The following is a 13,506-nucleotide window of genomic DNA, read 5'->3' as shown; positions in this document are numbered from 1 at the left end:
TGTATTTCAGATAAAATTGGTTGCATTTTGTTACAATTGTTACATTTATGAAAATGAAATCTCCTGAGGCAGGAAAAAGCTGTGGTGATATATCATATCATCCCTTGCATTTTGTGAAATTTCATCAGTTAGAACCTCGGGACGGGATGTTTGTAGAAACAAATGTAAAATGGCAGTATATCAAGAGAATTGAAATTTTTTTCTTACAAAAATTTCCGTAATATTACATTTATATGGATGGTTAAATTTATGACATTGTCGCACTGTTACATTCAAGAAAAGGTATTTTAAAGTGAAATCTATGTTTTATCACAGATGTGTTTTGTGAATACACCTAGCTAATCTGCCTACCCGACATCTTCACCTTAATTCCCTTAGCCAATCAGCTCTTCTACCTGTGACCGTTATCAATCTTCCTTCCCGGCCAATCGGCCACTTATGCACACAACACAGCATCATTCGCCCTTGTCTAATCGCTCCCATTCATTCATTCATTCATTCATTCATCCGCTTGGCTCATGTCATACCAGCTCTGCCTATCCCACCGCCATCCCCTTTCTCCTCCTCTCTTTTTCCCATTCTCTCAAGTGTTCGGGCTTTGGATTCCATCCTGACCCCCATTTCTCGGGAATTTCACTCCTTTCCAACATTTTGGCCTCTCAGGATGGCTTCATCATCAAGGTCATTCAGACCTTGACCCGGGGGGGGGGGGATTTGAATGCAGGAGGTTACTGTACATGATTTACCAAATTAATGGTGCAATAGGACAAAAGAAAAGCCAGGACTGATTATGTTCTTACATGCACAGACAAGTATAATCAAGAATAACAAATACTCTGTTTTGAAAACAATGTAAACAAATCTTTAATAATTAAAATAATCACATTGAAGTTTTAAACACTTCTACATTTCACAATTCCTGGTGATATGTGTCAAATATAAGGCACAGACTGAGTGCAATCAAAGTGGAATACTGTAAAATACTGTATCACAAGCTATGCACTGTAATGTTGAAGTAATTGTTTGGATCAATCCGAAAGAACTACAAAATTACAGTAAACAAGGGAAATCGACTGCTATTACCTTACAAAATAACAGAATAAAAACCAACTGCACCAATGACATCAGGGTGAATACCATGATTAAAATTCAGCAAATTGTATGTTTAAATTTTAAGTCATTTTTTATTTTAAAAATAACTTCTTTGTACTAGTCCTTAAACTTAGTGCGGCTGACTCGCAGCGTGTTTGCAAGGTTATATCTGATTGGTCGATTGTCACTATTCACAGCAACTTAGGGAGTTTATTTGTATTATTTCATTATAACGGTACGATTCTGCCAACCAATTGGATAACAGCTTCGAAATCGCTGCGAGTCGGCCCACTTAGTGATCTTCAAAGTTTTGAGTTATGGCAAAATTAGAAAGATGTAAAAGTGACATTAGCTGACCATCAATGTCTTGATGTACCAATTAAATGTCCTGATCTGGAGAAACCAACCAAACAGATTTAACCACAAAATTAAGCACCAATGAACAAGATCAGTTGCTGTAGTGAATTTGTAACAGTGTTGGCAGAGTACATGTCAAAGATATTGAAACAAATTACCAAATATTGAGCATTTGCTTATAAGCTGCATAAAAAGAAAACTTCTTGTGCTCTTTTTCGTGTAAAATATTTGTCATCAATAAATGCACAACAATATTATTTTGGAGGAATCAGCTTTTGCGAAACCTTACTCACTGTGTGTGGTCATGTAGCCCCTTCTGTATAGTAATCGGCAACATGATAAAAGCTAATTACTCAGAGGCAATTAGACAGACAGCATTAAAGGCACATGGGCTGCAACTTTGGCATTATTTTCATGATTTTGTATTTAGATTAAAATTAGTTAATAGAAATGTTCTTACTCAAAGATGTTTACTCAAGCATAATTATACACTGAGTGAGACTGCATGGGGCAGTTTCAGTATGACAGATAATAAATAGGTGCAGCGCCCAAATATGGCCGTCTCCATACAACTACATGATAAACAGCGCAAATGGGGCATGTACGCATTTGAATCTTTACGAATACAACATGATGCAATCCACTTAATTCTGAAAAGACTGGAAAGGGATTCAGTCCACTTTGACAAAAAGGTCTCCACTTTTCACATAACATGCCAAGATTTTGAAATGGTGGAAAATTTAAAATGAACAATAATCTGCTAAATTTCTTGCCTATTCTACCACAAGCAAACATTGTTGAGGCATAGTTAATAACTGTATCATTCAATTTTCAAATTGCAATGGATATCTGAGGAAATTGGAGGAACCTTAAGGTTTGACAAATTTCGCAGAGTTGCAGCTCATGGGCCTTTAAAATGTCATGAACACCCTCTTAAGTGTGAAAAATTGGGCACAAGTGACAGCATCATGGATAGATGTATAATTGTCTGTAATATCTTCATCACATACCAGAAATATTTATGCAATACAACCACAAGTAAAGTTGTCCAGAAGTCTATTGTCTCTCTACAAGCATATTGTCGCACAATATAAACAGACTATAAGCAAAGTTACAATATTCCATATGATGTTACACATGGTTTATAGAAGTGTCATTTGAAAACTGGTGTATAACTTGTTAAATCTCCAATTTGCCATTTTTCAAGACAGCTATTCGACAAAATACCATCATCAATGGGTAGTGTTGCTCACATTTTCACGATTGTCAAATACAATATCTAGAAGGAAGCCTCTGAAATTAGTAGCTTTTCTGTATGTCAGCTCTCTCTCCTCTACGTATTGGATGAATCTTTCATTCAACACACATGATCTTCTTCTAAAGTACTGAAAAAAAAACATGTGAGGAGACTTATGTTAACACCTATCTTTTAGGTTGAATATGAACTCAAAATGAAGACCTTGATGATAGATTATATAGTAGTAAACTTGTAACAATGTTTCATTTACTGTTCTTTTGCTTGCATGGGAAACACATAAATATTGGACAAAGTACACTTTTTGAAAAGCTTGATTTTTAATATTGGGATGATATCACTTTTTGTAACTTTGTAATGTATTGGCAACAGTTGTATACAACTGCGTGAAAGATGTAATCCTTAGAAATAAACGAGTGTAAGGGAACTTTCATTTGAAACAAGCAATGTTTGTGCCATGAATTTTCCAATCCAGTCATCACAACAATTTAAAAAGTACCAGTACGAAGTAATTACATGTGAAAAGAAAACAAATCATTTCTGAATTGCTATCAGATGGGTACGGAAAATCACATCATGAAAAAAACTTGCCACTGTAAGCTAATATAGTTATTTGTCCTTAAGTTTGAAGGAAATCAATTCATGCACATGCTAAAACATTGTCAAATTTGAAAAATAAGGTGCCCTTTATCCATTTTGGATAACTTCACAGAACAAATTTATCTTAATATACCTATAAGATTTTTAAAAGGGCCTTTCAAGGAGAAAACTATTTGTTATATAATTTAGAGAGAAGTACCCGCTCACTTTATGCTCAGTTTAGATTTGGGATATTACCACTTCGTGTGGAAACTGGTAGATATAGAGGAGAAATTGTACAAGATAGAAAATGTATTTATTGTAACGATAACGCCCTGGAGGATGAAATGCATTTTTTATTACATTGTTCTTTGTACAATGATTACCGGACAACTTTATTTGATGCTGTTTATAATATTTGTAGAAACTTTGAAGATTACTCAGATGTTCAGAAACTCGATTTTTTAATTAATAACGCCAGTTGGCGTACAATCAAATTCATTTGTAAAGCTTACAAAAGACGACAATCGCTAACATATATAACGCGTTAATTTTCAGCCGTGATCTTGGTTTTCAAATGACTTACCTGATTTGTACTGTGAAAATGTAATTGTTTGTATTTAGATTTTCTAGGAACAGCTTTCCTCACATGTATTTAACTTTATTTTAAAGTGACTAATAAGCCCGTTGTGGCTTGGTGTTTATCACTAGTCACTATAATAAATTACTACTACTACTACTATACATGTCAATATACACTGACCCTGTTCAAAGTTTTTTTGAGATACCCATAGAGGTCCAAGGCACATGTATCTGTAATGCAAATCAATACAAAGTGTCTGAGCTTCTTTTTAACCAAACACACAAGAAATGTACAATGTGTAAGTCTAATAGAAAACAATATGTTCACATAAATCTGTACATTATTGATATATTCCCCCATCCCAACTACATACTTTACAGTTGAGCTAATTTATAAAGTACATACCTTCAGTACAGTGTTCATGAAGTACAGGCAGTAGACTCCACAATCTTGCACGTTTGTCTGCTGACACGGTAGTAAGCTGAAAAATATTAAATGACAAAGTTGGTTTACTATTTTCTTTTGGACTTTTTAGTTTTGGTGATCCAATCTTATTATCTTAATGGATAAAACAGGGAAAGACAAGGGTTGTCAGGTTGCCTTGGGCAAGGGAAAGTCACGTCCGGGCAAGTGAAAAGCTAGTCCCGGTTGCCTGACGGGACGAGTGGAAAATTTACATGAAAGTTATATTCTGCTTGATCAAAAATGTAAGTTGGTGCTTTACATTTGCTTGCCCACTAATTCTCATTTTATTTAGTAGAGAAATAAAAATATGGGTGCATGTATATTGACTGAAATGTATTTGATGTCCACAGATCATCAAACAGAGCAATTCAGAAATAAATTGTTAAAAACTTCGATTATATTTACTTTATCTCAATCTTTTCCACTAAACATTATACAAACAGGCCAATTTCTGCGTGTCTTTTATTTTATCTTTTTTCTCCTATTGTCAAATTTTATGGCCTGCTTTAACCTTGGGATCAATATCAAATATACACCTTACAGAAAATATACCGCATGTTGGGTGTGTAACCCCATATTTTATGTGAAAATTGTTAGTGAAAAATATATGTGTCCATGAACCCGTAACCCTTTGAGTGCCAAGTCAATTTTTGTCGCCTTTATAAAATGTACCCAAGTCCACTTTTCCAGATTTTTGCTAAAATTTGATAAAAACTGTAGTCAATGAAATGTGGTGTCCGTTCAGACCAAAATTATCAAAAAAATTACAGAAAAATTCAAAAAAATTGTTAAAATGTTGCACTAAAATTCTGGTTGGAAAAATTACAGCACTCAAAGGGTTAATTGGTAGAAATAAAAGAATGTGTGACAACAAGGAAGATATAAATAATTGCCATAGGTCTCCAAAATGGTAATATCACAACATCAAATTAAATCCCCAAAAGACAGTAGATGTACCTTTGCTACTGTGATCGGGATTGCATTCCACTTCATATAACTGGAAAAAAAATGCAATTCATGGTGATATGTACAACATCTTTCATGGAAGTGTTATTTCACATAATCAACATGTACAATACAGAATGTATTATTATTTAAATGCCACATGATAACAACCATTCACATAACCTTTCAATGTAATGAAAATGTTTAACATGGTAATGATAGGGCGAGTCTGCTACGCAAGATAGGAAGATTGAATTTTTCTTTTTGCTATGTATATTATGCAAATGATTCTTGGAAACAATTCATTTTTGTTATTTGCACACTGTCATTTACAAATGTGACATTCAACAAATTTCAGTAGATGACAAACAATCTATTATCTCAATGTACTTCTCTTGGTCTAGGAAAATAATCAAGTGCTATTTTCTGACCCATACCATATGAAATCAACCACTAAAATACATACGAGTGTTGCACTTATAAAGTAGCTTACTATGAGTCTCATCTTTTTTTTTAACAGAAAATATATTTCTTAGTTTTAATTAAATGGGTGTCATTTTCATAGTTGCATTTTTTACGAAATAGTAAAATTTATAATACTATTTTGTGAATGCATAGCTGTAACAACCATAAAGTTGATGTATGAGAGCTACTCTCCTGTCTCTGAGAGACAGCTGATGTGGGAAGATATGAGTATTGGTAACTGGCAAAGTTAGATAAACCTACCTGCAAAATTTATTTGCCACATACTGGTATCAATGGTCTGTGACTGGATTAAACTATCCATGAACAGCACATTGTTTTATATCTGAAAGAGTTACAAATTAAAAGAAACTAACCTGTTGCCTTGAAAAACTGCTAGAAACCAATGGTGGCTATAAATAGAAAAGATTTACAGTTCTGGCTTCAGACGGGTACTGAAAGCAGCACATAATTACAAACTCAACAAAAGTGGAAGGGAAAATGAAACAAATACAGAGTTATTTTGGTCATTAAAGCTAATTAAGGAATTTGACAAATAAGACAACAAATATTATAGTATTTTTAACAGTTGATATATAAATCAGCATGAAGAAATGCAATATTAGTTTTAAGATTTATCTTATAGAGTCACATCTTCAAATATAACAAAGCATGTGCCTTATACTTCTCTTTCACATTTATCCAGGTCATACACTGATACAAAGTTGATTGACTTGTACAAAATTTTGTTTCTAATAAATGTGCAAGGACAAGTTAAGGTCTCATTATGGACTAGTATTTATTGCTCTCAACTTTGGGATAAAACAGAAAAAAAGAAAATTTGTCCCTGTGGCAGGCTCTAATACAACCCTGTGTTACAGATCTGTCTCGCAGCAAAGACGTCCCATTGCTGTGACAGCTAGAGCTGACTAGGTCTGCATGTGGCCAGCGCTGTGGGCAAAGTCACTTAAAATTTCTGTCTGTCTCGTCACTGTATGAACAGGACTCAGTACAGAATGTACACACATTTATTTCTGTATTTACCTCTCTCATTAAAAACTGACACCTTTTTCTTTAATACATTCATGAAATTTTCAGAAAATGTATCAGGCTATGTAAATTACACACTGACACACTACTGTCCAAAAACCGGTATTCCAGTTATAGTATGTGTGGTAACAAAACTACATACAGACAGAAAATTACGTTACTGTATACATTCCTGTAATGCCAAACCTGATTCAAACCTGTCCATACACCCCTTATAGCTGACCAGTTTTACAGGTCTTTCAACAGAGGTTAAAACTTTTAGCACCAGAAAAAAGAATGTAGTTGAGAAAAACGCTATAGCCAAGAGAAACATCCTAAACATCTTGTCAATTGTCAAGATACTGAGAATACGCAGAAATAGAGAATATTAGCAAATATAAATATAAAATATATCTTTAGTAGAGAATAAAATATTAATTTCATACAGAACAAAAACAATTGTTTTTATGGTCTATGCGTACCTTATAGATACTCTGCTAGACATAGACCTCTATTACACATCCCTTATTGTAGAGTTGATGTTACAAAAAATGGCCTGATTGGACGTACGTCACAACTTTTTAATGATCTGATTGATAAGGTTTGCGATGTCGATGTTTTTGAAGAATCTAATTCAACTTTTAAAAGACATGTTAATTTGTTTTTGTCATTGTTTGATTTTTAGAGTGCTTTTTTGTTTGTTTAAATTTTAGCGTATTTAACCTTCCTTTTTTTTATTTTCTTGTATGTAAGTGGCTGCCTTATGGCGCTGTTGATGAGAAAATAAAAAAAAACAAACAAAACAAACAAAAAAAAACAAAACAAGATAACAACCCTATTGAATGTAGAGATTAAAAACAGGAACTTCACAAAACAAGTACTTACCTCTTACACACAGGTAAAACAAAGAGCTTTTCAGGTAAATCCTGTGGTATTATGACCTTCCTACTGGTACAATCATCAATTAAGGTCCAGACTGTGGTATTATGACCTTCCTACTGGTACAATCATCAATTAAGGTCCAGACATTTGGTGATAGATCAAGTACTGACTGAAAATCATGCATGAAGATGCTGTTAAGAGAATCAAGAAATGAAATTCACTCTCAAAATAGCATATATATATATATACATGAAAAAAACAAGAAATTAGTTTGTTTTGGATTGTATTCACAAGGTTTTCTCACAGACACAGATTAACAGACAGAATAACCATATCATTTGTCTAAGTTTTATACACTGCACAAATTCATTGCTGGGGTTTTCTTCCAGAGTTCCATAACTGCAAATTAACATGGTGGACCAACAATATCAAGACAAAGTTATATAGTCCAAATACCTCCCCATAAATTCCATTACTGAGCCAACAATTTTTTGCATGGGATAAATGCTGGCAACCTCTGCCTGTGTCACTGTAAGATTACGGAATGATGCAACTATTATTGAAAATTTTGTTACACTTACTTGCTTTTAATATAATATATGGCCTACCTTCAAAATAAATGCCTGCTTTGTGGCCTGTTTTCTGGTAATGACACAGGCGTTAGCACCTGTGTCAACCCACTTCTTCACCTTGAGGAAAACAATGAGTAATTATAATTATCAATACAATTTTATTACAATCTCGACTGCGATTCCAATATGAGTTATTACATGCCTCGAGGTGAATGCAAATCAGTGCACTGTTTTGAATAGGAACATCCTGGATGTTAGCGGGCCGGTGAACGATGTACTGACCAGTTTCCATGGTTACCCGGGCCAGTGAAGCCTTTCGATGTTTTCGACGTCAAAGTAGACACTTAACGCTACATGTAAAATATCCATGCGCGCACTGCTATTTTGACTTTCGTTAAAATCTGTTTGACGCTGGTTGATAAGGGTAAAATTGTTTGAAAATGCCCTGCTTGTAACTAAATGTCATATAGCATTAACTTTGAAGAGGCATGTAATAAAAATATTATTGTCTGAATACATGGGTTGATGTGCCCTCGCAGCAGGAGACAATTTACCCTTTTGGCGTCGGGCAAATTGTCACCTGCTCTCGGGCACCTAAACCCATGTATTCAGGCAATAATATATAATATAGGGGACGGTAGGTTGGATTTTTTTATTTTTTCTGTTTTTTTCTTATTATGACTCAGCAAAACAAATACAATAAACTACAGTTACTAAGAGCATGTTTGCAATGACATAAAGGCAGTAATAATGTTGGAGATGCATAGAATAATGGAAATTATCAATGATTTCAGAGCTTGTAAACTGGTGTCACTGTAAACATACCATTTACAATAGTAAGACTTTATCTGTTACAGTACTTAATACTCACTCTGTTCGAAATTCTTTTCCAATTGTCACTGTCTTTTCGACGTTTCTTGGCCAAGTCAAGACGCAACATTGTATAAATATCTAAATAACGACAAAAAAATTAAATTGCATTATAAACCAGATAACCTTCAGTTGATCAGATGTGTCTGATCAGAATTAATTGGTATGTGACCTTAATTATAAAATATGTTAATTCAAAAAGATAATTGTAATATGGAAAAGGAAGGTATATATTATTACCATCTATATTCTAAAGTTCATGGGTCAAATATTTACATGGCCAGTTGCAAAGACAGTCACAAAACCATACAGACAATCAAAAAACACACAGAACAAAGACCAGGAAGAGATATCAGGTGTTTTGAAAATAGTGAGCATATCTTGCCTCACATGATCATTTGCTACAGGAAAACATTGTACTTATCAAAGTGCTCATATGACACCTGCAAAAAGCCATGTGTGAATTATGTAAGTCTTTCTCTGCAATAACCCTCATACTTTGCAAGATAGATGGATGTGTCTTTCTGCAAAATCAGTGTCAGAACTATATGGGAAGACTGTAAAGTAAGGACCTTGATGTATGGTATGAGAATCAGTACTTAAGAACCTTGACAGCGTGAATAAAGGCAAAATATAATATAAATAAATAAATACTAATGAGAAAATATGATAATATAGGATGGTTTATAACATAGTCACTTAGAAAATTGGGTTTATTTCAACTGTGTGGATCTGTGAAGTAAGAACCTTGATGTTTGGTATGAAAATCAGTGCTTAAGAACCTTGACAATGTAGGGGCAAAATATAATGATAATTAATGATTGATAGTGACTAAATATGATAATATGGCATGTGTATATGATAATATGGGATGGTTGTAAAACTGGAACTTAGAACATTGGGTTTATTTGACTGTGTGGATCTGGAAAGTAGAACCTTGATGTTTGGTATGGAAATCAGTGCTTATAAGAACCTTGACATTGTAGGGGCAAATAATAATTAATTAACGATTGATAGTGAATAGATATGATAATATGGCATGTATATATGATAATAAAGGATGGTTGTATAATGTAATAACTTAGAACATTGGGTTTATTTGATTTTGTGGATCTGTAAAGTAAAAACCTTGATGTTCGGTATGAAAATCGGTACTTTTAAGAACCTTGACGATGTGAAGGCAAAATAAAATATTAATTAATAATTAATAATGAGAAATATGATAATATAGGCTTGTTTATAACATATTCACTTAAAACATTGGGTTTATTTCAACTGTGTGGATCTGTAAAGTAAGAAACTTGATGTTCGGTATGAATATCAGTACTTAAGAACCTTGACAATGTACGGCAAAATATAATAATAGTTTATGATTCATAATGATTAAATATGATAATATTGTATGTGTATATGATAATATGGGATGGTTGTATAATGTAGTAACTTAAATCATTGGGTTTATTTGATTTTGTGGATATGAAAAGTAGAACCTTCGCGTTTGGTATGAAAATCAGTACTTAAGAACCTTGACAATGTAGGGGCAAAATATAATGATAATTAATGATTGATAGTGACTAAATATGATAATATGGCATGTGTATATGATAATATGGGATGGTTGTAAAACTGGAACTTAGAACATTGGGTTTATTTGACTGTGTGGATCTGGAAAGTAGAACCTTGATGTTTGGTATGGAAATCAGTGCTTATAAGAACCTTGACATTGTAGGGGCAAATAATAATTAATTAACGATTGATAGTGAATAGATATGATAATATGGCATGTATATATGATAATAAAGGATGGTTGTATAATGTAATAACTTAGAACATTGGGTTTATTTGATTTTGTGGATCTGTAAAGTAAAAACCTTGATGTTCGGTATGAAAATCGGTACTTTTAAGAACCTTGACGATGTGAAGGCAAAATAAAATATTAATTAATAATTAATAATGAGAAATATGATAATATAGGCTTGTTTATAACATATTCACTTAAAACATTGGGTTTATTTCAACTGTGTGGATCTGTAAAGTAAAAAACTTGATGTTCCGTATGAAAATCAGTACTTAAGAACCTTGACAATGTACGGCAAAATATAATAATAGTTTATGATTGATAATGATTAAATATGATAATATTGTATGTGTATATGATAATATGGGATGGTTGTATAATGTAGTAACTTAAATCATTGGGTTTATTTGATTTTGTGGATATGAAAAGTAGAACCTTCGCGTTTGGTATGAAAATCAGTACTTAAGAACCTTGACGATGTGAAGGCATAATAAAATATTAATTAATAATTAATAATGAGAAAATATGATAATATAGGATGGTTTATAATATATTCACTTAAAACATTGGGTTTATTTCAACTGTGTGGATCTGTAAAGTAAGAACCTTGATGTTTGGTATGAAAATCAGTGCTTAAGAACCTTGACAATGTAGGGGCAAAATATAATGATAATTAATGATTGATAGTGACTAAATATGATAATATGGCATGTGTATATGATAATATGGGATGGTTGTAAAACTGGAACTTAGAACATTGGGTTTATTTGACTGTGTGGATCTGGAAAGTAGAACCTTGATGTTTGGTCTGGAAATCAGTACTTAAGAACCTTGACGATGTAGGGGCAAATAAATGATTGATAGTGAATAGATATGATAATATGGCATGTATATATGATAATAAAGGATGGTTGTATAATGTAGTAACTTAGAACATTGGGTTTATTTGATTTTGTGGATCTGTAAAGTAAGATCCTTGATGTTAGGTATGGAAATCAGTACTTAAGAACCTTGACAATGTAGGGGCAAAATATAATAATAATTAATGATTGATAATGATTAAATATGATAATATGGTATATGTATATGATAAAATGGGATGGTTGTATAATGTAGTAACTTAAAACATTGGGTTTATTTGGTTTTGTGGATCTGTAAAGTAAGAACCTTCGCTTTTAGTATGAAAATCAGTACTTAAGAACCTTGACAATGTGAAGGCATAATGAAATATTAATTAATAATTAATAATGAGAAAATATGATAATATAGGCTTGTTTATAACATATTCACTTAAAACATTGGGTTTATTTCAACTGTGTGGATCTGTAAAGTAAGAACCTTGATGTTTGGTATGAAAATCAGTACTTAAGTACCTTGTACGGCAAAATATAATAATAGTTAATGATTGATAATGATTAAATATGATAATATTGTATGTGTATATGATAATATGGGATGGTTGTATAATGTAGTAACTTAAATCATTGGGTTTATTTGATTTTGTGGATATGAAAAGTAAGAACCTTAGCGTTTGGTATGAAAATCAGTACTTAAGAACCTTGACAATGTGAAGGCAAAATAAAATATTAATTAACAATTAATAATGAGAAAATATGATAATATAGGATGGTTTATAACATATTTACTTAGAACATTGGGCTTATTTCAACTGTGTGGATCTGTAAAGTAAAACCTTGATGTCTGATTAGAACCTTGACAATGTAGGGGTAATTAACATTATTAATAATTATGCCGATAATTTCAGCGAAAAATTATCTTGAAGTATTGTTTTTTGTGTCTGTCAGTGGATGCTCCCAGAATGCCGGAATATGTAAAAAGAAGTGATAATTACCTTAAGGTTTTAGGTTCACGTGCTCGCTCGCAGTCCTGCTGGTCGTCTGCCGGTCGTTTACTGCTGATATATGAATAAATCGAGTAAGCTAAAGGTTCTAATGACTTCGTTAGCCAATCAGAGCGAGTTTCTTATTTGCGTGTATAGACCGGAAAACGGTAAATATCATACCTCCGGATGGAATATGCCTTTTACGGGCTGGGTGACTTTCACGTTTTTGACCCCGCAAACCACACGTGAAAGTCCAAACCAGTCCGCGACTGTGGTCAAATCTCGCGGGCTCGGTTCAGTTTCAGTTTCAGTTTCTATAGATTACGAAGCTGGCTTCTCCTCTTAGAAAAGATGACTATCACACACATTGGCTGTGTGTTACCGGCGTTATGTGGTGGGAGACCGCATAACGCTGGTAACAAACAGCCCTGCCATGCAGAGCTAATGAAGAACCCCATTGAATGCGGTCCCGTCGCACACCGTCTGCCGTCAGTTCAAAGTTTGTTCAAAGTTAAAGTTATTTTTTAATAGTTAAAGTGTTTTTGTTAAAAGTTTTTTAAAACAGTTTACCCCAAAAATAAAGTTTCCCCGTTCAGAAATAAAAGTTTGCTGTGGAGAAATAAAATTTCTTACAAATATTAAATATATTGTCAAGAAATATGAGTTTATGTTCAAAAGTAATAAATTTCCATGATGTGTAGGGGATTTTGTTATCTTCAAAAATTTTTACTTTGGTTTTACAAAATAAAAAATACTTTTGAGAAAAATATTTTC

General features: G+C 33.0%; 2 protein-coding genes across 4 annotated transcripts in view; both read right to left on the bottom strand.

Annotated features, from left to right (window-relative positions):
- Positions 1-13,506, bottom strand: part of LOC139152194 (uncharacterized) — a 460,524-nt gene that overhangs the window by 61,289 nt on the left and 385,729 nt on the right. The gene's annotated exons all lie outside the window — the stretch shown is intronic.
- Positions 840-13,336, bottom strand: LOC139152200 (uncharacterized). Of its 3 annotated transcripts, XM_070725343.1 has the most exons (9): positions 12,742-13,336; positions 9,093-9,172; positions 8,258-8,338; positions 7,653-7,840; positions 6,116-6,151; positions 5,289-5,328; positions 4,272-4,347; positions 4,047-4,096; positions 840-2,834 (listed from the first exon to the last, which is right to left on the bottom strand). In XM_070725343.1, the coding sequence occupies exons 6-9, from the start codon at positions 5,322-5,324 to the stop codon at positions 2,682-2,684; spliced, it is 315 nt and encodes a 104-aa protein (XP_070581444.1). In that variant the 5' UTR covers positions 5,325-5,328; positions 6,116-6,151; positions 7,653-7,840; positions 8,258-8,338; positions 9,093-9,172; positions 12,742-13,336; the 3' UTR covers positions 840-2,681. The 3 variants fall into 3 exon arrangements, with proteins under 3 accessions (XP_070581444.1, XP_070581443.1, XP_070581445.1); XM_070725342.1 differs by lacking the exon at positions 12,742-13,336 and having other exon boundaries at positions 9,093-12,729; XM_070725344.1 differs by lacking the exons at positions 6,116-6,151; positions 12,742-13,336 and adding an exon at positions 6,003-6,084 and having other exon boundaries at positions 9,093-12,729.

The sequence above is a fragment of the Ptychodera flava genome, chromosome 15 (genome assembly GCF_041260155.1).
Source record: "Ptychodera flava strain L36383 chromosome 15, AS_Pfla_20210202, whole genome shotgun sequence".
In the NCBI taxonomy this organism is placed as follows: domain Eukaryota; kingdom Metazoa; phylum Hemichordata; class Enteropneusta; family Ptychoderidae; genus Ptychodera; species Ptychodera flava.
The sequence above is the reverse complement of the archived record's forward strand: the minus strand, read 5'-3'. Positions and strand labels throughout refer to the sequence as shown.